The 26,217-nt window shown below is 40.2% G+C and overlaps 1 protein-coding gene across 1 annotated transcript in view; it reads right to left on the bottom strand.

Annotated features, from left to right (window-relative positions):
• Positions 1-821: 821 nt before the first annotated feature.
• SYNJ2BP (synaptojanin 2 binding protein) overlaps positions 822-26,217 on the bottom strand; it is a 37,833-nt gene continuing 12,437 nt past the window's right edge. The window contains exons 2-4 of the mRNA XM_026519632.4: positions 17,511-17,647; positions 7,591-7,686; positions 822-5,192 (exon numbers count right to left, since the gene is read on the bottom strand). Of these exons, the coding sequence (XP_026375417.1) occupies positions 5,052-5,192; positions 7,591-7,686; positions 17,511-17,647 (374 nt within the window). The 3' untranslated portion in view covers positions 822-5,051. The remainder of the gene's footprint in view (positions 5,193-7,590; positions 7,687-17,510; positions 17,648-26,217) is intronic.

Genomic DNA, 26,217 nt, shown 5'->3' with positions numbered 1-26,217 from the left:
GGGGTAAAAACGCACATATATTTAGGAATAAGAAACTCATATTCAAATCAGCATTGCAAATGCAGAATTAAAGTGGGATTCAATTCGGAAATCTGTAAACTAGGAAGAGGGATCATCCCATTTTCCTATAATTGGTTAATAAATTTAGTGAAGTTCTTTTGTCAACGACTCTGTTAATGACTGACTTGCATTTCAAAACAGACTTCAGCCCTCTCCCCTACTCTCTTCCCCTAGCAAAAAGAAAAAGAACATGAAGAGCATGGAAAACGTTTGGAAACGGGACCTAGCATTTGTAGAACTCCTTTAGACACAGCAATACTTTCCTACGATATAGGTTGTTACAGTACCAAGGGCATCGGGTAAGCACATCAAGCTTTATAGTGTATCTGTGTGTAACTATCAACATCAGGCAAGAGCCTATGGCAGTTAAGAATCTGGTTCCAATCAGAACAGAATTCCTTAAAATAGTCTTCTTTTTTATCACAATTGCCCTTTGGGATGTGAGTGCTGGTCTCAAAAAGATTTGCTTATAGATCAAAGAGAAACAGCAAAAGGGGCTTATTCCAGGATAGTAACCAACTCTGAACCAATTATAGGTAGGAGGTTGAGAGCTTCATAACTTAATCTTGTATTTCTAGATGATGTTAGCAAAATATTTTAAGATCACCAACGAATACTCCCCCACATTCAGATAATGAGCTATTTCAGCTTAGAGTGACTGGATCTCATGCGTCTCTGTATCATCAGCACCCAATATATAGGTAGTCGTGTGCTGAAAGAAAAAAGCCTCATCTGTCCAAAGATAAATTCTGACTAAAATGGACTAGAATAAAATCTTTATTGGCTCCACATGAAATTACACGAATACCACTCCCCACCCCGGCCCATACTTGACAACCTAATGTTTCTTATGTTGTTCCATTTCTTTAAATAATAGTTTAAATTGCTATTTACACAATAAAAACAATGTCCAGCATCAAAAAAACACACTTCTCTAGTTTAGAACTACTGGACTAGTCACAGGAGAACTCATGTGATTGAATTTTATCTTAGGGCTTTCGTAGATTCTTCTGTGGAATCTCCCGGTTCTGCATGACGGCTTGCAATCCCCAGTCTCTATTCAAGGCCCAAAGAGAGGAGAGAGAAGTGGGTTGAGATAAAAAGGATAGTTTCTTCTATGTTCATGTGGTGCATCCATTCCAGACATAAATAAGAGACAGAAAGGGCATCTTTGCAACAAAGTCTTTGATCTGAGTTGTTTACCTCTCTGAGCTTTGATTTTCTCATCTCTAAGATAGATTCATCCTAGAATCTTTCTTGCTCCCTTTTAGCTCCAACGTTTTTTGATTGGGTTCTAATTTATTTAACAGGTGCACAAACTAAAACGCTAATATATTTTGCTGGTCAGTCCTTAGCAAGTAAGAAGCTGCAGAATACCCCCATTTCTTATTCCACATCTATACTTGGGCAGAAACTCACAGGGAGCGGGGCTCGAAAAAGACCCAAGCGAAATTCTCATTTTATCCTGGGGCAAATGCCTGTGCGTGATTTGCTTATTATTTTTTTGTTTTTATTTAATAATTTAAATGCCACGGAGCATTGTCTACTGACACTGCACAGTGGAATCCACCTATGAACTTTATTTTACTGCTGCCTGAGTCCCATCCCAGAGATTTTATTTAATTGGTCTAGGTACAGGCTGGGAACCAGAATTTATAAGCTCTTCAGATGATTCTAACCTGAGAAAAAGGGGCCAACTATTGTCAGGGAGCAGTGATTTTCAAACTCTACTGCAAATCAGTCACCTGGAGGGATTATTAACACACAGACTGCTGGGTGCTGTACACAGTTTGATTCAGTAGGTCTGGGGTGAAGCCCAAGAACTTACTTTTCTCACAAGTTCCCCAGTGATGCCGATGCTTTTATCCAGAGACCACACTTTGAGAGCCGCGGCCAGTGAGAAATATCATTGAGAGTGGCGCCTCAAGTCCTAGGTTATTTCCTGATTTCTATCATTACCACCTATGTAATCTTAGGAAAAGTAATTTATTCTTTTCCTTAGTGTCTTTTTAACAATACTTAGATCTCGAGAGTTGTGAGTGATGAACAAAATAGTGTACCCACCCGGGTTTAGTACACTACCTGGCACGAAACGCAGTAACAAATATTAATTTCCTTTTTCCATTACACATAGCTAGACGGTGTGAATAATTAAGTTAAATCAATAGCACAGATTAAAACTTGGCAGGAGAAGGAGACAACTGAAGCAAACAATGTCTTATTAAAATCATATATGTAATATAAGATGATAAATAGGAGAAGTGTTTTAAGTATATTGTCTTAAAATACTTGCGCTCAATTTTCAAAACTTTAAGCACAGTAATTTAGGTAGCGGGACTATTAGATACAATCTATAAAGTGAAAGAAATAATAGATCCGATATATAAAGACCATGAATTTTTAACGACTTACAATAGATACCTCATTATCTATCTATATCATACCTCTGAGACCTCACCTAGGATAATAATTTAGTTTTCTAGACAATCAGAAATAAAAACTGAATAGCACACGTGCCTGAAACTTTAGTCATGGATCTTTAAAATGCTCGCTAATTCCAGAGAAAACCTAAATTATTAAAGTGCATAAGAATCCCTATTATTGAACAAGCAAACCTTCTACCAACAAGGGGACAGGTGTCCTTTTTATTTACACCTACCAACAAACAAACAAACAAACTAGATAGCTTTCCTCCTGCTCGTCATTTCATTCTGAAAGTCTCAAGATCGTCTCAGGCGTTGATGTCCAAACCCTGAGATGAACCCTGGGAGGGAAGCAGGCCCACCGCAGAAGCTGCTGCACACGCCTCCAGACACAGGGAGGGCGGCAGGGCTTGTGCCGGCACGGCCGGGCTGGTCAAGGTGAGACCTGGAATAGCGTTCATGCGTCTCTGCTGACCTACGGGTGCAGCCGTCTAAGTGAGGCTCAAAGGTACTGAACAACTCAGGTCTAAAGGCCTAAGTCCTACCAGGATTGTTTAAAGCAAGTTTCTCCCTATACCAATGGTTGGCCCAGAAGCAAGGTCTTATGAGGGTTTGTACCTTTAAAAGCCTTCCCTCCCACTCTGGCCTGAAGCCATTATGTGGCAGCTCTCTTTTTTGGAGTTGGGGGGGTGGTGATGGCTGCCTGCACTTCTCTGTTACTACGTTGTGTTCTGAATTTCTTTTCCCATTTCTTACTGTTTTCAACTGTTACTTAACCTGATGATATACTTTTAACTTCTCATCTATTTATGAACTCTAACTAGACTGTGAGCTCCTCAAGGGTCCTTCATTTGTCTCCTTTCTCCATAGAACTTTCTTAAGTGTCTTCTCAGGAACCGTTCCCTTTTGCTGTCTGCAATATAAATCTGACACTCTTTGTAGAAGGGTCTTAACAAAGCTGGTGTCTAGTCAACATCCGTAAAATGCTAACTGGATTGTCCAAGCTAAAAACTGGACAGAACTGGTTGCCTCAGGGAAAGTCTTCATACTCATGCTGTCAGGATTATCTAAGGCCTACAGTCTAGACAACATATTTGGAGGATGGAAAGGATTTTTTTAAAGCCAGAGAATTAGCCTTGGTTCAGCTCTCCTTAGTGCTTGTTTAAAACCAACGTTTGACATCACATGAACAGAATGGCTCCTACCTCATTAATGTCTTTGGTATTCCTGAGCGTCCATTCATCCGTATCCTTCTCTCAAGGTTTCCCCATGAAACAGCCACCAAACTTCCCTACCCACTAAAAAACAAAACAAACAAAAAAAACCTTTTTCTTCCCCTTCCGTGCAATATGGTTTATTAGAAGCCATAGCCAATGCCTAGAGCCTTTCAAAAAAACCCGCAACCCAAACTCTCTCAACTGAATCAGAAGCAGAGCTGATTTCATGTCTACCCTGCCAGAGAGCAGTTCCTTCTCTCAGAATTTGCCTGTCACTAGAAACCAAAAAATCTGTTAGATGGCCTGAGACGGTTCAGGGGCCACCTTGGAGGCATTACCCTTTTGTCTTTTAGAGTTTTTTTCCCTGGGTTGGTCTGGCCCCATCCCCAAAGCTCCGACAATCATCCCAACTGATCCTTTAACAGGCCTGTGAGGTACCAAAAAATTCACTGGGGCAGCCCAGAGAACAAGTATGATTTATCTTTACATCTCGAGGTGTGGGGAACAGATGGATCACACCAAAGCTGGATTATGACATTTCACCCCCACTTCAGCATAGCTATTATGAGAAGAAATACTGTTCTAAGATCCTTAATTAGTTGCTTCGGTTTTCCTTTTTTTTTTTTTTTTAATGACTCGGATTGGGCATCCTCTTTCAAGGCTCACTGTCTCACTCCTGCTATATATCCAATTCTTCCATTAAGAACTTCCCTTCTATCAGAAACCTGAAACCAAAAGCAGCTTTCCACTTCTTTAATTCTCCATAAGGCATCACTACTATACTGTCACGTATGGATGTGTGTGTCCGTGCGTGTGCGTGCGTGTGCGTGCGAATGTGCACGCATTTGCTTTTTTACAAAAGTAAAAATGCTCTCATTATCCTGTGTTTGATATAGGCACCCAAGTATGTAGATAGAAATTAAATAAAGGCCACAAAAACTTCCCAAGGAAGATGATTAGAAGAAAAATCCTCTCTTCTTTCAATCACACAGCTGGCCTTTGAGGCTTGCCAGCTAAGAAAAAGGTATCACCCGTGCTGATGGGAAGACTGGACCTTTCCCTCTTTGGATTGTAGCTGAACTTCTATTGGCAGTCCTAGCAAAATACGTAACTCCCCATTTGTTCTAAGCATGTCTTTTCTTCAGCCTTCTTTCAAACGATGCCTTCACTCTCCCATGAGATATGAGGATGTGGAGATTTGGACAGAGAGGTCCTGCTTGGGTAGCAGTCTCTTTCAATGATGTGTTGGCTACGCAGAGAGAGGGAAGGACATGGGAGAATGGCAGGGGACGAGGGTGAGAGGGAAAGGAAATGTGTCTTCTAGCGGGAGGACTGGAAGAGAGCAAGCTTTTCAGAGTTGCTGCCGGTATCTCATGAAGGCCCAGGCTGCTATCACGGTGAGGGCGAACACAGGCAGCAGCACCAGAGCTGTGGGGATGCCACTCGGCTCCCCTTCACTTCGATGTCCTATAGGCCCATTCTGCACCTGTAACTGGAAGGGAGAGAAAAACGTTATCTCTAGTGAGCAATGTGTGTTTACCCCAGCTGAAGTGTCCAGGTTACACATCACCTGGGTCTAGACCACCCAAAGCTGTAACCTCCAAGCACTGTCCAGCAGAAGGAGTCCTCTCTGTTCTCAATTGATACATCAGTGCCATCAACTCCCTGGAAAGAAGCCTGATGGGGAGGCATTTAACCTTGCTGTGCTACTGACCTAGAGGGACCCGAGGGTGAGAGATAACCACTTTCTGTTTCTCTATTGCCTCCACCAAGCTCTGTGTGTATCATACTAGGAAAATGAAGATAGGAAATGAAGCCTATTGATCCTGTAGGGAACCTCAAAATGACTGGGCAGGCGCAGAGGGTGCCCACCTTCCTAGAAATGGTTACTTAGAAAGACTGCCAGTTGTCAGAAAGCAGTAAGGGCAGATCTGAGCAACAGTAACACAGGTACGGTGCCATGTCTGGAAATACTTTCCAATTCCCCAAAGGCACCAACATCTCCTGATACGGTGTCATGGCCTTCATATCTATTTTGTAACACTAGACACAGATAAAGAGGAAACCTACATGGCACAGAGGTAAAAGACTCAGAGATAAACAAGTAAAAACAAATCACATCCTAGTGGTAATAATTTTCCACTGCCTAATAAGCATTCCCTTTTGAGGCTGGGTGGCATTTCTTCATATTAACTTTTTTTAGCAAGCAAGTGGGGGCATGGAGGCGGGTGGGGGAAGGGGCAGAGGGAGAGAAAGAATCCTAAGCAGGGTCCATGCCCAGCGTGGAGCCCAATGTGGGGCTTGATCCCACGACTCTGAGGTCATGACCTGAGCCAAAACCAAGAGTCAGATGCTTAACTGACTGAGCCACTCAGGCGCCCCTCTTCATATTAACTTTTAATAGCTAACTTGCTACAGTTGTGATGCCATCTCATTTCGGTTCAATTTAACCTCCTCATTACAACCTGTGAAAAGTCTGACCCTTCAGTCTGAAAGGCAGCGCTGCATAAACTACCTTTTCTATCCTTTAGCCCATCTCTACATCTTCACTCGTTTCCTGTTCAGATGTCCTGAGAGGGCATGCCCAAGAACAACATACGGTTTTTAGGGCTAGGCCAATTCTCTGACCAGAGTTTTATTAGGGGTTACTCTGTTTTATTAGAAATTATTTATGGACGTTTTCCAAAACGTGAACTTTGGAAATCATTTCCCACATGCCTTCAAAAAGAACTCTAATCATACCTGAAGTGTATACTTACATTCACTACTTGCCTTTACTATTGCATCAAGTCTTCCATGCTTTAGAAACAGAAGAGCCAAGGCAGAAGTAGCTGATTACCAATACTGTCTCCTACTGACCTGTTTTCTAATCCATCACACAGATTCTGCTTGCAACCCTGATATCTTTCATGCCTCACCCCTTCAGCTTTGTACCATCTCCTGTCAAGCTCTTCTTCAGCCTCTGAAGCCTCACTCAAGAGCTGAGTGAGGCAATGACAGCATCATTTAAGAGGGCACACTGAACCTGTGCTGTAAATGCACCCCAAAGTCCTTGGTGCCACGGGAGGAATTAGGTCTACCTGGCTTCTCCACCCACCATCCAAATTATAAAACACTAGGAACTAAGAAGTGGATGCAGGGAGAGGTGCTGCTTTGACTAAATTCTTTAAAAAAAATTTTTTTTAATTTATTTATTTGAGACAGTGAGTGAGAGCGCGAGCACATGTGGGCAGGGGGGGCAGGGAGGCAGAGGGAGACGCCGACTCCCCACTGAGCAGGGAGCCCGACGCAGGGCTCAATCCCAGAACTCCAGGATCATGACCTGAGCCGAAGGCATATGCTTAACCCACCGAGCCACTCAGGTGCCCCTTGACTAAATTCTGAATTCCATTTCCTTTCTCCTGGAGATCCCCTTTGAGCATTAGAGCTTTGGTCAAGAGGGTCACCAAGTTGATAAGAAAAGGGTTCATGTGGTGATAGGGAAAAGCACACGGTGGGTATCAGAAAACCCCCACCTCTACACTTCAAGTTTCATTAATAGGTATGTTCAAGGGCAGACACAGGTTTCCTTCCCCACTAAAAAAGAAAATTGATTCTGTTGAATTTTCTCGCCATTTATTTTAATTTGGTTGTCAGGCTTTATATTTAAGGCACATCGCCCGGAAGGTAGGACCTAGGCTGTAAGCAGACTGTCTGAATTTCCTTTCATGAGTAGTGGAAGTCCCTGAAGACCCCTGCCTGTGCCAGACAAACTTTTCAAAAGAGTGAGAATGAAAGAAAAAACAAACAAACAAAAAAGCCAAATGCACTATGGAAGATGACTCTGCGCTTTACACCCAGGAATGATACGAAAGCTCGGCGCCAGCTCGCTGGCCGCAGTCGACACCTACCCTGTGCTGCACTCTCAGGGACACGGCATAGCCTGCGTTACGAAAAAGGTCTACAGCATCCTGGTGCAGCAAGTTCCTGAGGTCTTGGCCATTGACCTGTCAAAAACAGCAAGAAAAGTAGTAAGAGAGGTAGAACCATAAGTCAAAGATTTCTATTCACGTGACTAAACATTTAAAAACTACGGAGCAAATTCCAAGGACTAGGAGAATGGGTCAAGTAACGTAGAGCTCAGAGTCACTTTTTCACTTTCAAAGCTATGTTTTCCTAGAACTGAGGTTCCATGGGCCATCTGAAGAGCACCAAGGTTTAAAAAAAAAAAAAAAAAAAAAGGAAGTCTCTCCTTCACCTTAGCTCCTGCTGCCTATCTCATTTTGACACTTGGGTTTCTGTCACTGTACCTGTGTGTCTCCCGTGAGCAGCAGCCTGCTTGCCTACAGCTAACATGGTCTTCTGGGTTGCGACCCTACCCTTTACATTGCTAATCCCTGGCACTGTAGGCTTCAACTCTAGAAATATAACTCTATGAAACAATTTATTTTGATGTGGTGCAAACCTACTAGCCCTTTCTATTGGTCTTGTTCAATTGTGAACAATTTTCCTTGATTCCATGGATATTCCCATCCTCCACCAATTTACTAATTTTACAGTGTTTCTTTGATGATACAAATTCTTAAAACTTCAGTGTAGGTCAGTCCTACCATTTAGAAGTGAGAGATGACCAGTGGTATTAATACTTCTTAGTGTTAGGAGTGACACTGTCCACAAGTGATATCTACCCTACGCCACACTCAGTGGCACAGCAGAGCCCACTTTATACAAGACCTACACATCTTTTGTGCATGTCAATGTCAATAGCAACAGCAGCAAGAACACCTCATGTACTTATTTGGCAGGTTTTGTGCTGTATGCTTTACATACACTGTCTAATGTCATTCTCATGATAATCCTATGAGGTAGACACCATTTTTATCTTGTTTTCAAAGACAAAGAAATTGGAGCTTAACAAGTTAGATAATTTACCCAAAGGCAAAGTACATGTAGGAGCTAGGGCTAGGGTTTTTAAATACCAGAAGTAAAGTTACAGTGCCCTTGCAAGGTACTGTTCCTTCTACACTATTACTTTTCCTCCTGAACTCACCAACTACTCTTAGCTGAAGCTCAAGCCATTGATTTATTCAAGCCTCTCATCTTCCTTGTTACCGTCTTCCTTCTCCAAGAGGTTCACATCACTCTTCCACACAATCTCCTGCTAGGTGAATTTATCTAACAACACTTTGGTGTTATAGACTGTCTACCTTACTCTCAGAAAACTGACCACAATTTCTACTCCCTTCACATTTCCTATTCCTTTACTGAATCTGCTCATTATCCTCATCAAAACCTTTAATAACCTTTTTAGACTTTATTTGCATCCTTACCCATCTAGGAGTTCTTGCTGTAATTTCAACAAAGCACTTTGTAAACTATTAGAATCCCTTGTCCCCATGATCTTCTGCCATCTTTTCAATTCTGCACAACACACTGCATTTACTTTCCTCGTCATCACTGAGTTTAATACTCCTGGAAAAATACACTCATACTTTCCAGCACAGATCCATGCTGGCTGATACTTGCTATATCCTTATGACCGCTTTTCTCACCTGGTGAACTCCCTAATGAATGCCCAGGAGCAGCAGCTGTTCCAGACCTTTCCTATCATCAAACCCCAGCTCTGATCCTATCTCCTCTCTCGACTCCTTTGCCTTATCTTTTTTGAGAATACTGATAACTTCTCACTCTCTCTCCATGTTCTTTCCTTCCCTTTCAAAGTTTTGTGGTAGTCTCTCACTACTGCTTTGGCCCTCGTTTCTGAATTAGATCCATTTCCTTTACCAAGGCTAAACCACCCACTGGTGCTCTTGGTCACATTCCTTCTAGCCTTCTTAGAGAACATAAGTGATCACTTGATCCTCTTGATTCCTTCATTATTATTGCTCTCTGCTCTTTCTCAGCTAAAATTATCCTCATCTATAAAGAAAACAAAGTAAATATTTCTTGGAACCCACTATCACCCTCTGCCCATCTTCTGTCCTCTTCCTTCCATTGCAAAACCTGTTGAAAGAGCTGTTTGAAAGCACTGCCTCCACTCCCTCTGCAGCCATGCACTCTATTCCCTGGTACTGCCCTAATGTATGAGGTGGCAGGAAAGAATATTCTGTCCTGCGAGTCAGCGGTGACTTCCAATCATCAAATCCTACAGCCCTTTCCCAGTCGTCAGACCTCCCTCCCTTTTGCAGTTCTGTATGGTCAGTTCTGTATGGTCTCAGTTTTTGAAGATTTAGCTCCCTCGGTTCTTGAAGGATTCCTTTCCTGATCCCTCTTCCCTTCCTTCCCTCTTAAGGGAAGGAAGCATTCCTCCATGTCTGTAGTCCTCTGTCCCTCTCTCTGCTCTCCCATGGTGATCTTTCACAATTTCAACTGTACTCTGCAAGACAACTCCCCAATTTTTATCCTCGTTTCTACTTCTGGACTTGCCAGTTTCCTGCTGGGTGCCTGTACTGGAGTATTCTGCTACACCCCAATTCAACATATCCAAAGCCTCCTTTATACTTCCCACAAAACCAGACTATTGCCACTACCATTCCTTCAAACTAAAATTCTGATATTTTTAAACTCCACTCCCTATCGATGTTCACATACAATACCCTGTCAAATCCTATAGCCTAACACACTATTTGCCTTCAACTGCCTCTCTCTTTAGGCGGGATACTTTCAGATGAACTATTGTGATCACCTTCTCTCTGATTCACTTACCTCTAGTCCCTCCCCCACTCTATCCTATCCAAATACGGTCTCCAGATCAAGCTTCCTAAGGTACCGTTTTGTTTCTACAAAACTGGGAGCAGGGGCGGAGAGAGTGCATGCCTGATTTCTCATTCTGGTGTTCAAAGTCCTCCAGGAAGTGGCTCCAACCCACCTCCTTAGTTTAATCTCGCATTACTCCCTTTCATAAATCCTGTGCTCTAAATCACATAATTCACTGTCCCTAGGACATAAAACATATATCCTTACCTTTATACCTATGCCCTAGCTATTTCCACCATCTGAATACACTTCCCTTTTTAAAAATTCTATGTACCTTCCAAGTTTAATCTTAAACAGGATCAGTCCTGCTACCTATAGTGTAGAAATGAATATAGTTTTCTAGTTGATAGACTTTGATTTCATGCCTCCAAGCCACCTTCTGATTATGCCTTTTGTTTGTTTTGGCAAACATGACCCAGGGAAAGAACTTCAGGACTCCTAGAACCATCACAATGAATTCTCAACATCTCAACTTTCTAGTTAATTCCTGGGGGAGAGAATCGGTGTGAGATTGCTGACTATAGTGGGAAGGCTCATGTAACTAATCCGGCCCATGTGATAACTATATTTCTCATTGTAAGGAAATAGGCATTTTCTCTTAGAGACAAGTTAGGTTAATGATGCGGTCATGTCAATGCATGTCAAAGATATCAGAACCAAGTTTCATAGTGGTAAGAATGCAAGTGGGAGAACTGAGTCACTACATGACATTCAATGGCAGGAGTACTGAGTTCAAAATCATCTTTGCAATCACAGTCAACAATAACTGCCAGGAATCACTGCATATTTATTATCATGTATGGAGCGGTCTCTTCATTTTACACGTACTAACTTATTTAGTCTTCACAATAATCCTATGACTTACGAACTCCCATTTTATAGATGATAAAGCCTGGAAGGCTACGCAACTTGTCCATGGGCATATAGAATGGAAGTAGCAAAGCCAGGATTCAAATAGCCTGGCTGTAAAACCTTCACTTTAAAACACTAACCCATAGAAATTTACATTGTAAGCAAGGATTTGGTTTCAGCAACATATCGCTATCCATCACGTTAATATTGTAAATTGAATTTTTACTGATTTTGCAGTTTCATTTGTATCTAATTTGTTATACACTTTTAAAATTTTAGAGTTTTGTATAAGAATATAAGGTGTTTATATATTAATATTTTTATTCATGTGCACATATTGAAGCAGCGTTAACATTTAGGAAGATAAAGTTTAATTAAGTGCCAAGTCGTTGACAAGACCTTTCTAGATAACTCTGCTAGATGTGACTGATTTACTTCTTTGAATCTCCATATTATGTAACGATCTTAAAGCTCAAAGTGAATTCTACCCTATATTATATCACTTTACATTCTACTATAAATAACTTGGAGAGACTGTATCACAAAACTATTATAACTCCTGTAATATCTGAAGAGTACTTTGAACAACACTTGAGTATAATAAATATCACATGATTTCCTGAGGTTTGCGTGCAGACTGCACCCTGCAAAAGCCTGACTGACAGATTCTCAATATTATACAAAGCTGAAAGGCCTGGACTCTGACAGCAGCTTTGCCTGTCAGTGACTCAGTGTGTAACCTTGGTTCTCACCTGAGCCTCCTTCTGCTCATGGGGAAGAAGGACATTGGTGGTATCGGGCAAAAGAAGGTGCCATACAGGGCATAAGCCAATTATACCAATCATGCCTGTCAACCCTCCTAGTTAGGGCTGAAAGTACTATGAAAGGACTGTTATTCTAATTACTTAAAAAAAAAAAAAAACCCAGACAAGAGGGCTTTGAGACATTCAAGGGGAATTTCTTTTTTAAAGAACCCTTTCTTATCCTTTGCCCAAAATAAAAACATCCCCATAAAACAAATTATGATTCTTTGTCTCTTGACAAGGTCACCTCTACTCCAAAGCCAAGCTGGCTTTCTAATATTTGCCTCCTCCAAGCATTTTTAGATTCTACCTCAGATTGACTAACCAAGTTCCATAGATTTTACCCTTAAATATATGTGGAATTCACTCTTTTTGTCACCATCCACACTAATATAGACCAGGGATTCTCAAAGTGTGACCCCAGAACCAACAGCATTAGCATTCACCACGGAACTTAAAAGTTAAAAGTAATCCATGCTTTCACAAGCCCTCCAAGGGGCTGCAAATGAGTTAATTCTAACCTAAACTGCCTGAACCAATCTTTAACTGGTTTCTACACCCAGCCTACTTACCCTATTCAATACAAATTCTGTGCATACACAGATTTCATCAGTGATTTTCCATTTTCCAAAGTAGTGATTTTTCAAATTTGAGTCTATGGACCCACCACAGAACACAGCGAAGTCAATCCAGTGGGTTAAGATCAGTATTTAATTTTAAAACAGTGAAATCAGAAGAAAAGATAACATAGAATGTACCACATACAGAAGGGATAAATACTATTTTCTTAAGCTCTGCTTCAATTACATGTGTGTATGCATGTGAGTGTGTATTACCTATGATAGGTCATAATTTAAAACGTCTGAGTAACACTTGCCTAGAGCAGTGCCTCTCACACTTTATTCACAGCCTTTATTCACACCCAGGGATCTTGCTATAAGGCAGATTTTGATTCCAGTAGGTCTGGGAGGGTTCCTGAGACTGCATTTCTAATAAGCTCCCAAGTAATGGCCAGATGGTCCTTGGACTTCACTTTTAGTCCCAAGAGCTACTCAATGGAGAAATCTTAGAACTGCTAAACTTGCTACTTCAGCTTCCTTAACTCATGAACCTGAGCTATGGCAGATTTGCAACATGCTAGAAAATTCTGCTGACTGAATGTTCAGAGAACTGAAATGGTGGTGTTCTGCTTGCCAGGTGGGAAACGTACAATTTTTTTGCTTTAACTGTGGTTGTGAGCAGTCTTTAAAAATGAGTCTCCTATTTTCTGCCTTAGGAAATGAGTAAACTGAGTTAAAAATTAGTGGGGTTTTTTTTTTGAACTTTAACTTTTCACCTATGTGACTTTTATTTATTCATTTATTTATTTATTCTAGAGAGGCAGAGACAGACAGAGACAGAGAGAGGTAGAGGGCAAAGGAGAAATCTCAAGCAGGCTTCACAGCCAGCTTGAGACCGTCACAGGGCTCGATCTCACAACTCTGAGATCATGATCTGAGCCGAAATCAAGAGTCAGACGCTTAACTGACAGTGCAACCCAGATACCCCCAAATTAGTTACCTTTGATGATTAATAATTTTGAATTGCCTCAAGAGCTCTAACTATAAAATAATATCAATATAAATGTAGACAATGTAGAGAAGGAATGGACTCAATTTAATAAGCACTGACCACAGATTATACTCTGGATATTTTAATTTTTCGGCCAAGATCCTGAAATGAATCACAATGGGGAGGGGCCTTTTTTCATCAGAGTTGAAGAAGGAAGAAAAAACCAGATTATCCAGTTCTAATAAATCAGACCAAGCCAACAAAGTCCGTTATGCTATGATGCACTCACAGAGCAGCGATCTTACTGCATGCCTACTGCAGGCCAGCTACAAGGGTACATGCTGGAGATACTGAGATAGGAGGACAAAGGGCCTCTCGAGGCATCCTTCATCTAAGGGACTCTGCATAGCTCAATGTCTTGGCAGCTGACTGGATGAGGGTTTCTAGTGGGCCTTTCCCATTGATTTCTAAGCTACAGGCAAAGCCAAGTCATTCATTTTTCAGATCATTCCACGGCACCTGGCACAGTGCTCTGCGGGCTGCCAAGTACAGTAGCTGCAAATGCCGAGGATTACTCAGCTCTGTCATTCACCAAGTTAAGAATTCTCTTTGATGAGACCATGAAATGCAGCTGACGAGTGGCCTGATCAGTGCCATTTTGTCATATAAGGGGTTTGGTCAAAAGGGAATATTCATCTATTCAGTGTAATAATCAGCTCACATTACCTTGAGCTTCATAAAAATGTCAAGTTCACTGAGGAGGCCTACTCTTGACTAGCCACCTGCCCTCATTTAGGCAGACACACAAGGGAAATGACAAACCTAGATAGTTTACATTTCTTTCCCCAAAAGTAAAATTTCTCCAGGTTCCCTGGTAACCTATACAAATATTAAATTGTCCTCACCATCACACACACAAAATAAACTTTGGGTGAGGAATCTCCATCTCCAGCCCTCATCTCAACTTCAGGTTCATTCTACTGGTAATGTCTGTTTTTGTCTCATGGCTGTCAGATGCAATAGGGCCTTAAAAATAATTTATATTAGTTAAAAATTTTTCTTTTCTTCCTCCCTCTCCCCCCCATTTTTTGAAGTTTAAACATTCCACAGAGATCACAAAAAATTTAACTTTTGATAAGAGGAAACTGCATTAAGTCATGCGATTATTGAATTTTACGTGAAATTAAGACAAAACATGGGCATTATTTCAAGAGAAATGGAAAGATTAAATTAAATCAATAATAAATGGCAGGAAATCTAGATCACTAAATGAGACTTGTATTAATTATCCAAAATGGATGTGCTAAGGAAGTGACATATTCTTAGTCTGATTATCTAGCAAAAGTTAAAAGAGTTGGGGCATATTTTACAACATGGAAAAATAACCTATGTGAAGAAAAACCCGTAAAGAATCAGTAAACAATCAGTGAGAATATAGGCTAATAAATAGTTCAGCATCATCATTTTACAGAGGCTCCAAAGCCAGTACTAGAGCACTTAAGAACATCAGAGGGAGAGAGTGAGCTACAGAGGAGACAGAACCATTTACCGGTTAAGGCCCAACAAGTTTGCGGAAGGAGAGAGAGTGGAGAGGACGGAGAGGACGGTGAGTGAGGCAACAGAGACAGTATTTCTTAGGAATGGGGTCTAGACAGGAGAATTCTGGAGCAAACTCTTGGAAGGGAAACTGGAGTCAAATAAGAGAGCCCTCGCGAGAATGAAGAGAACACGCTAGCCTTCTCCTCCCCTATATGCTCCGCCTTCTCTCTCAGTCTTATTTCTCTCCGTATCCCTCTTACATTTTTGCCTATTCTTCACCAAGCATTTTCTCCCTCTCTACTTTCCCATGTCTTAATTGGCCAAAACATAAACTTGAATCATTCTTTATTATGTGTCTTATACGTATTTGTAATATTTAATATCTTGTATAGCTCTTTGTTGATATTTCTCCTATTCCTTTTACTTCGATAAAGTAAAATTCTTCTTGCTATAACTTTTAAAGTGAAGCGAGCTGAGTTTGACATCTACTTTTCTCTGCATAGACATCTCTCTCCTGCCATACCCTTTTAAAAAAACTTGAGTGGCCTTCCAATAATTTCTTTCCTCTATGAGGCAATGGTCCACGTAAGAAAAGCTGCTCGTCTTAGCTTATGTCTGATAAATTCTCTCACACTGAGCTATATGACCTTTCCCCCCTAATTCTATCCTTTATAGAAAGCCTGATTGTAGTTTTTATATAAAACCATACATAAAATCGATTAATTCAACTTTCTGTTTAGGATAACCCAGCCCTAGCTCCTCATTCACCTCTTAGGAGGCGGTACATCAAACTGATAAAGAGTAGAGGCTCCAAATTCAGACAGACTAGTTTTAGGCCTGCCACCTACTACCTGTGTGACCTCGGGCAAGCTGCTTGACCTCACCAAGACTTAACTTCCTTAGCCGCAAAACACTCATAATAAATGTACTCACCTCATAGGGTTACCACAATATTAAATAAGTGTAAAGTTCTCAGCATATTGCTCAGCATATGGTGCTCAAAAACTTGTAACCATTCTCATTTTTCAACAATCTACCTTTTACCAAATCTTTCTGAATAATATGGCTATCGTCTTAACCCCCATACTTTTCAAACGTAACCCAGGCCCCAGTGTTCTAGAGAGAATGTGGTATACATCACTTTAAACTGCCTAGTTTCTACCTACATGCTATCACTTTAACAACCCACTCTTAAATTTTCCTTAATCTACCACTCAAGTTGAATTCATGTTTTTAGGATGTCTTTCTCCAGGGAGCTATAGGAAATAATCTACTTGTAAACTTCTCAGTATCGTTTTGAGATAAAAGGTATTTATTTATCAGTCTGTATCTCTCAAATTAAAAAAAAAAGGATCTAGGAGAGTTCAATGGTCTGAAAAGAAGCAAAATAGTTGGTGAGAAGGACAAAAATAGGATATTACCATCCATGATACTATACCTTTCTGAGTTTGCCTGAATTTCTCAACTTGGTGATTTGTTAAATATATAATGACCATTGTGCAAGGATACAAAAGGTTAAAAAAAGATCTAGTCCCTGCCCTTGAGGAACTTCTAAAAAAGAATCAAATTAATGCTCACCATATAGTGTCTTATTACAAACAGCAGAGTGAAATGGGAGCCCAGTGGACAGATACCCAAGTAAGAATGCATTCCAGGGGCGCCTGGGTGGCGCAGTCGTTAAGCGTCTGCCTTCGGCTCAGGGCGTGATCCCGACGTTATGGGATCGAGCCCCACCTCAGGCTCCTCCGCTATGAGCCTACTTCTTCCTCTCCCACTCCCCCTGCTTGTGTTCCCTCTCTCGCTGGCTGTCTCTATTTCAGTCAAATAAATAAATTAAATCTTTAAAAAAAAAAAAAAAGAATGCATTCCAATTTTCCATCTTCATGATGGGTGAGAAGGGCTCTGAGTCTAAAAAAGACACTTAATTCCCACCTTCCTTTTGTGTCTCTTTGGACTACAGGAAGACACACATTAGTCTTTCAATTAACAAAAGGGAGGTGATAAAGTATAACTGAAGGCCAACAATTGTGGGTGTTAAGTCCCTTTCACCCACATTAGTCCCTTATCCCTCCCCATTCCCTGTCTTTTGAACTTGGCTAAGTAGCTTCACATTCTGGACTGAATATGCCTTGTCTATCAAGTGAGGAATTATCCTCTTTATGTTTGGGTTGGTAAAGGTGACTAATCAAGGTCCCTCCCACAAAATTCTACAATCCAGATATTTCCAGATGCAAAAAGGCAGGCAGAAATCTTCCCAAGGAAGGGGCCAAGGGTAAGAACTGGGGTCTAGGGAGCAAGGAACAGTGAAGGAGGCCGAAGCCAGTTCTCACCGAGAGGATCTTATCACCCTCCTGGAGCCGCCCATCCAGGGCCGCAGCCCCATTCTCTTTGATGCGGCTGACGTAGATGCCACTGTCGTTGGAGACATACTGCTGATCTGTGCCACCGACGATGTTGAAGCCCAGCCCTGAGAAAATCATGGAGGAGTTGTAAAGGAGACAGTGGTGAAGAAGAAAGGGATTAGAGGAGAAGAGAGAAAGAGTAAAGTCCTAGTGGGGAGGGGAGGCTGATGAGCCAACTGTGATGTAACTGACCAGCAGACACGGGCAAGGTCAGTGAAGAGTGTCGTCAACAGAGGTCAAGAATACCAGAGTCGCCCACTTAGACCAGGCAAGACTAAAATACAAACGCAGTCATCAAACATAGTTTGCTGGGTATAAAAAGAAAAGATCTATACTAAACTCAGTGAAAGAATAATGGTGATTCTTGTAAGATGTGCTTTTGTTCACATTCGATTTTGATTTTGCTGGTGGCATTTAGAGGACCCAATTCTTGACTTTCCTGCTATTAATGTAACACGGTGAGCTGTGCTCATGAGAAGCCATGCTTTTAAGTAACTAGCAAAACTTTTTTTATTGGGGCACCTGGGTGGTTCAGTCGTTAAGCGTCTGCCTTCGGCTCAGGGCGTGACTGCCCCCCCCCCCCCCCCCCCCGCCCGCGCCCATCAGGCTCCTCCGCTGGGAGCCTGCTTCTTCCTCTCCCACTCCCCCTGCTTGTGTTCCCTCTCTCGCTGGCTGTCTCTCTGTCAAATAAATAAATAAAATCTTTTAAAAAAAACTAATTAGCAAATGAACTGTCTTTAATTCAGTGGAGGAGAGATTCTTAACCAAAGCTTCCCCTTCATCCTTCCCTTCTCCCAATGTTCAGGACAGTTTGTGTATGCAAGTGTTGTGGAAGAAATGGTCTTAGGAGTTTCATTTGCTTTTCTATTCTGAGTGTAGATGCTGGCAGGAATCCTGGGAACTACAAGGGTAACTGAAGCTTCATAATACGACTAAATCACCAAATTCACTGTTTCTTTTTCTACCTACAGTGCAAACAACCATGAATTTGGGTAGTTTGCCAAGTTTTATTCACTGTAGGAAATTATCCACGGGTTAACAGCTCTCCATTCTCCCTCTCGACCTAAACCCTGGCAACCACTCTTCTATTCTTTGTTTCTCTAAGTGACTAATTTAAATGGGTATAAAATTTCAGTTATGCAAGATGAGTAAGTTCTGGAGATCTGACGTAGAACTTGATGCCTATAGATAACAATAGTATTACTGTACACTTAAAAATCTATTAAGAGAGTAGGTCTCATTTAAGTGTTCTTACCATAATAAAATAAAATAAAATTTTAAAAAGAAAGAAGACTAGTAAAGTATCATTTCCATGGACAAACCACTAAGTTGTGGAAAGAATTTCACTATACAAAAACCATTGTTACAAAGGGATTTTATCTATGCATTAAAAAGGGAAAAAAAAAAAAAAGGAACCTCTCTAGGGTTTTCTTTCTGTCAGATACTATAGAAGTCATAGCCACAGTGCCAAGAGAAAAAAAAGTTTGAAAACAATTAAACAAAAATCTGGCGGCACAATTAGAAGGAATAGCCATAATCACTAGCTTACTATTGGTTTCAGTAGAAAACAGACACTTAAGGAGACATATGTGGGCTTTCCAAAAAATTCTCCCCATTGGTGGGATGAAAGCTTATGTGCGAAGCTCACAGTATTAACATAAGTACTAGCAAATCAATCTGTGATTTAAGGAAACACATGGCCAAAGAGAAAGAAGCAGCAGGAAACATCTCATTAGATAGCATACCTTGTGGACCAACTATCATCTCAGCTAGAGAATGAAAAGGGTTTAAGATACAGGATAGCAAGAGCTCCTTCTGAAAGATGACTATTTCAACTTCCTTGAAGAATAGGGTATGAAAATTTAAGTTACTAAATGGTTTCCCTTAGAACACTCTTGATTTGTATCATAGTGGGTGGGAGGTACTGGAAAAGGGACAGTGGGTAGTGATAAGACAGAAACGTAGGTGAAGCCTGATTCGTGAAGGCTTTGAAATTACTTCAAAACTGTGACAGGCTTGAGCAAGGTGGCTGAGGACAACCAGCCTCTCACAATACTAGCACAAACTATTTGGAGAAAATCTTTCCAATCTAACATCTTCACCAAACGGTACAGATGACTCGGGGGACTTGGGGCACAGGGAGCATGTGTTAAGTAGCTAAATGCAATATAGTAGTTAGAAAGAGGAGGGACTTAGCTACTGGTTATTGAAAGCTACAGAACAGTGCCTTAAAAAGGAGAGTGGAAGAAATCTTACTGAAATTTTCTATAAACATACAAGTGCTTACTCTCACCCAGAAATGACATTATATAGGCATGTTTGTAAGTGATTGTTACGTTAGTTATAAAGGAACTACACCACTTAACATGAAAACTCTGAGACTGACATGAGGTCTCTTTGTTCAGCCGGAACATTTACAGAACTGAACTCACCTATAATTTGAAGCATTGCTGAAAAAAATGGGAGTCACCAGAGGACTGAGCAGCAGTACTACCAATTCAAACCTGATCACTTACTATGTGCCAGGTACTGTGTAATGTTTTTGAAGAAGACATAAAGCTAAATGGGACAGTCCCTGCTTTAACCACAAACAGAAATTTATCCTTTTCCCTGCCCCTTTTAGATTTTGAAGAAACAAATTAAAGTCAGAAGACCTGGTCACAAATTCAACTCTATAACTTACCAGATATGTGGACTAATATAAGTCTGTGTACCTCTCTGATTCTCAGTTTCCTTTTCTGTAACATAAGGATTACAAATCCTGCGCTCTCTACCTCAAAAGATAATTGGTAGGGCCTAATAACATAAAATCTGAAAAAAATCCTTTATGACGTACAAAGTAGTTACTATCAGAGTAGTTGTCAACACACAGTGGTGCCTGCTACCACCCCAAATTGGAGAGTTTGACAGAGAAAAGATTAACAAATACACAGTACCAAGGTGGTAAGTCCTGAAATATAAGGCAGATTAAAAGTCCATCCATTAATAGGACAAGACTGGTTTGGAACTCAAACTTACTGAAATTAAGTATTTCTATAACTCGTAACCCAGACAGCCCTATCGTGAAGAGTTTCTAGCAAGGGTGGTATTTAAAATATGCAACCATCAGTCCAGCACATGCACCAACCAATTGCAACAGATGTCAGCTGGAAATAAGCAGAAGGAAGTGGTCTATCCCAGTATATATCTGCTGATTATCAACTGCGTACTAGGGAAGTCTTTCATAAGTAGGGTAGATCACATATCCTGGTTTGTCTGGGAATCTTGGTATATACCTGTTGTTCCAGTATAATTGAAATAGTCCCTTTCAATTTAAAAAGCATCTCATTTTGGACCAATGTGACCATCCTATCTATAAACGGTAATATAAGAAAAAAAAAAGGGTGATGTAAGAATGTTAATTGCAGCATGCTTTGTGGTAGGGTGAAACTGATGGTAATTTAGATGTCTATCCTTTAGGGACTAGATAACTAGAATTTGGCTAAGAGTTAGAAGATCTGAATAATCATATATAAGGTAACAGAGTTTTAAAATGTAATGCTGACATTAATAGCACAATATCTTCTTATAAATTAGAAACCCAGCACACAAAACAGTTATTACCTACTTACAAAAGCGCATGTATTTAAAGACATGTAAAGACACATTAGAATGGGTACCTTTGGGGGAAGGATACCACATGTAGTTTAGGGATGAAGGGTAAAAATAAAACTAGAGAGGGACTTTGCATGTACTGATGATGACAATGCGTGATGGAGCTAAAGGATATAATAAATTCAGCTCTCAGCATCTATAATCCAAATGGGATTGAGGGGAGAGGGAAAAAGAAAAAGACTGGGACTCAAAAGACTTTTTAAAAAGTGAGGGAATGAATAAGTGTTGCCTAGTAAACTCTGGTTATAATGTGCCAATAAATTTTTTAAATGTGATAAGATTAAAATGGGTGCTTGAACTGTAATTTGGAAGAGAAGTCTAAATGCAAAAAAGTAAAGACGGCATACGAATGACGTAGGACTGGGAGAGAAAGGAAGTATGTCTTATATAAGAGTTTTGTAAAGTTAAACAAGAGATGCCTTCTTGCAGCTACCCCCCAACCGTCTCCAGGTCTGGACCATGAGCTTGTTTAAGCATAAGAGCAGTAATAGCAGAAGCAACAGTTAATATTTATTGAGCATTTGATATGTACCAGGTACTATGCTATATACTTTAGATACGTTATCTCATTTAGTCTTCTCAACAAACAGGCGAAGTGATTACTATTCACATTTTACAGATGAATTTCAAGATGAGGCATGAAGAGATTAAGTAATTTTACAAAAGGTCACACAGCTCTTCACAAAGCCAAGACAGTAAGTCAGGATATTTGATTCCGAAATGTGAGTTTTAAACCATTTTGCCATACCGTATCTTTGTAGGCAATAGAAACAACTGCTTTAGGAAAAAGTCTGCTAAGCAAGGCTGCCTATCTTGGGAGTCAACCTGCCTGTGTTGGAATAATGGTTGTAGAGCAGTTTCCAAAAGTAATATATTACAGAGGAAAAACTGATTATTCTGGAGTTCTGTCACCTGAGTCAGGGTCCCTCTTGCTTACTTTCAGGCAAGAGAAGGAAAAACCCCTCGTTTATTTTAGATTCTTGTCTATAAAATCTAAAAGTTATAAAGTAAAAGAAAAAAACAATGTTTAACCTATTATATATTATTCTGGAAATAGTAATTCTGGACATAATTAAAATGAAACAAAACAGTCCATTAACACCAACAATGGTAGCCACTTGCTGAATTACGAACACCAGACTGACAAACACCCTATTTCCCCTCTATCAACCTGCAGTTTTTTCTGCAAGATAATATCACAAATCTTCCCTAGATGTCAATCCAACTCACTGTTTGTTTAGTGGTAAAATATATGTAACATAATATTTAACTTTTTAGCCATTTTTTTTTAAGATTTTATTTATTTATGTGACAGAGAGACAGCCAGCGAGAGAGGGAACACAGCAGGGGAGAGGGAGAGGAAGAAGCAGGCTCCCAGCCGAGGAGCCCGATGTGGGACTCGATCCCGCAACGCCGGGATCACGCCCCGAGGCGAAGGCAGACGCCCAATGACTGCACCACCCAGGTGCCCCTTTTAGCCATTTTTAAATGTATAACTCAGTGGCATTAAGTACATGCACAACATTGTGCAACCACCACCACTATCCAGATCTACACCTTTTTCATTACTCCAAACAAAAATTTTGTACCCATTAAACAGTAATTCCTCCCTCTCCTTCACCCTGGTAACCCCTATTATACTCTATATCTCTAGGAGTTTGCCGATTCTATATACCTCATATATAAGTGGAATCATACAATATTTGTTCTTTGGTGACTTGCCTTTTTTCACTTAGCATGGTATCTTCCAGGTTCACCCATGTCGTAACACATATCAGAATTTCATTCCTTTTACAAGCTGAGTAATATTCCATTGTATGTACATACAACATATTGTGTATCCAGTCATCTGTCAGTGGACGTTTGGTTGTTTCCACATTTTGGCTACTGTGAATAACGCTGAGAACATTGGTGTACATGTATCTGAGTCCCTGCTTTCAATCCTTTTGGGCAATTATCTAGGAACTGAAATGCTAGATCACGTGGCAATTTTTCTGACAATCTGAGGAACTGCTCAACTCTTTCCCACAACAGCTGCCTCATTTTACATTCCAACGAGCAATGCCCAGGGTTCCAATTTCTCCATATCCTCGCCAACACTATTTATTTTAGCTTGGTGGTTTCTTTTTTTGGAATAGTCATCCTAGTGGATATGAAGTGGAAGTGGATGTGATAGGTCATCATGGTTTTGATTTGCACTTTCCTAAGGCCAGTGATGTTGAATATCTTTTCCTGAGTTTACTGGCCATTTGCATATCTTCTCTAGAGAAATGTCCTTCAGGTCCTTTGCTTAAACTGAATTGGTTTGTTGTTGTTGTTGAGTTGTAAGAGTTCTTTATATATTCTGGATATTAATCCATTATCAGATATATGACTTGTGAGTATCTTCTCTCATTTTGTGTGTTATCTTTAATTCTCTTTAGTGTCTTTTGATGCACAAAATTTTTAATTTTGGTAAAACCCAATTTATTTTTTTCTTTTGTTGCCTGTGCATTTGATGTCACATCCAAAAAATCACCATGCCCAAAAATGTAAATATTTCCCCTCTTTTCTTCTAAGAATTTTATAGTGTTAGATCTTTTGGGGGGGTAGATATCCTGTTTATTAATTATTTTTAAGTTTTTATTTAAATTCTAGTTAGTGTAATAGTAGTTTCAGGTGTGCAACATAGTTATTCAACACTTCTATACAACACCCAGTACTCATAACAACTGCACTTCTTAATCCCCACCACCTATTTAATCTAACCCCCACCCACCTCTCCTCTGGTAATCGTCAGTTTGTATTCTTTGGTTAAGAGCCTGTTTCTTGATTTGCCTCAATCTCTTTTTTTCCCTTGGCTCGTTTGTTTTATTTCTTATATTCCACATATGAGTAAAATCATAATTTGTCTTTCTTATTTCGCTTAGCATTAATACTCTCTAGCTCCACCCATGTCACTGCAAATGGCAAGATTTCATTCTTTTTTATGGCTGAATAATATTTCATTGTATACATATACCACATCTTCTTTATCCATTCATCAATCAATGGATATATAGTGTTAGCTCTTACATTTAGGTGTTTGATGTATTTTTAGTTAACTTTTGTATGTGATGTAGGGCAAGAATCCAACTCCAGTGTTTTGCATTCAGAGATTCAGTTTTCCCAACACCAATTGTTGGGAACTGTCCTTCCATGAAATGAATGGTCTTGGCACCCTTTCAAAAACATCTGACCATATAGGAAAGGGTTTATTTCTGGGCCCCCTATTCTATTCCATTGTTCTATACATCTGTCTTTATGTCCTTATACATCTGTCCTCTATACATCTGTCCTACCACACTATTTGGAACACTGTAGCTCTGTAGCAAGCTTTGAAATCAGGAAGTTGTGAGTCCCCAACTTTGTTCTTTCTTTCCAAGACTGCACTGGCTAGTGGGGGGGGGGGGGGGCGGTCCTCTGAGATTTCACATGAATTGAAGAATGTCCTTTTCTATTTCTGCAAAAAGGCTGATTAGATTTTGACAAAGATTGCACTGAGTCTGCAGAATGCTTTGGATAGTATTGTCTGTCATCTTAACAATATTAAGTCTTTCAATCCATGAATGTGGAATATACTTCCACTTACGCATGTCTTTAATTTCTTTCAAATTTTGTAGTTTTCAATGTACAAGTTATTGCCTCCTTAAACTTATTTTTAAGTATTTTATTGTTTTTGATGCTACTGTAAATGGAATCATTTAATTCCCTTTTCAGATTGTTCATTGTTAATGTATAGAAACCAAACTGATCTTGTATGTTGAGTTTGTATCCTCCAACTTTGCTGAATTTGTTATAAATTCTAACAGGTATTGTGTGTTTGTTTGTAGAACCTGTAGGGTTTACTACATGTATATCATGTCATTTGTGAACAATTTTACTTCTTCCTCTTCAATTTGTATTATCTTTTCTTTCTTTTTCTTGCCTAATCTTTCCAGTTAGAAATTTTATTTTATTTTATTTTTTAAAGATTTTACTTATTTATTTGAGAGAGAGGGAGAGAGAGCACATGGGGGGGGCGGGCAGAGGGAGAAGCAGACTCCCCACAGGACCCTGGGATCATGACCTGAGCTGAAGGCAGACACTTAACCAACTGAGCCACCCAGGCGCCCTGGTTAGAAGTTTTAATACCATGTTGAACAGAAGTGGTGAAAGCAGGCATCCTTGGCTTGTTCCTTATCTTAGCTTTCATGCTTACATAAGTGAGTATGATGTTAGCTGTGGATTCTTCATACATGGCTTTTATCATGTTGAGGAAATTTCCTCCTATTCCTACTTTGTTTTTAACATGGAAAGGTGTTGAATGTCCTTAAATGCTTTTTGTGTATCTGCTGAGATGATCATGTTTGTTTTTCCCTTCATTCTATTAATATGTCGTATTACATTGAATGATTTTCGTTCATTGAATCATCTTTGCATTCACGGAATAAACCCCATTTTGGCATGGCATACATTCTTCTTAATACGTTGCTGAATTAAAACAGTGTAGTTCAATGATTCCCCCTAATATTCCATGTGGAGGCAATTTCTGATCACAACCAGAGGGAGCAAGACCCAAGCAGAACCTAGCAGCTTCACTAAGTTGATGCAATGGGGATTAGAGTTTGGAGAGGGTGAGGTTGCTGGAAGCTGCAAGGCAAAGTTCTGGAAAGGAGGAACGAGGCAGAAAAAAAAGAGATCCAGGTATCTGCATGAGTCTTTACCAAGTACTGGCCCTTGCATATGTTGAGTCAAACTCCACAAAGCTGGAAAAAACAAAAACTAGGAAGCTGTATGCTGAATAATTATCAGAGTTCACAAAATGCAAGATTTTCAAGTTCCGACCAGCCAGAATGGAAATCCTCAATGATTCACTTGCAAATTCTGTGGACATTCACTTACAGCATACCTCATTCGTAGAGCTTAAGTATAGCTGAAGTAAATGCTACTTTAGAACCTAGAAAAGGTTACTAACAGGCCT

Source organism: Ursus arctos, unplaced genomic scaffold, assembly GCF_023065955.2.
Source record: "Ursus arctos isolate Adak ecotype North America unplaced genomic scaffold, UrsArc2.0 scaffold_25, whole genome shotgun sequence".
NCBI lineage: Eukaryota > Metazoa > Chordata > Mammalia > Carnivora > Ursidae > Ursus > Ursus arctos.
The sequence above is the reverse complement of the archived record's forward strand: the minus strand, read 5'-3'. Positions and strand labels throughout refer to the sequence as shown.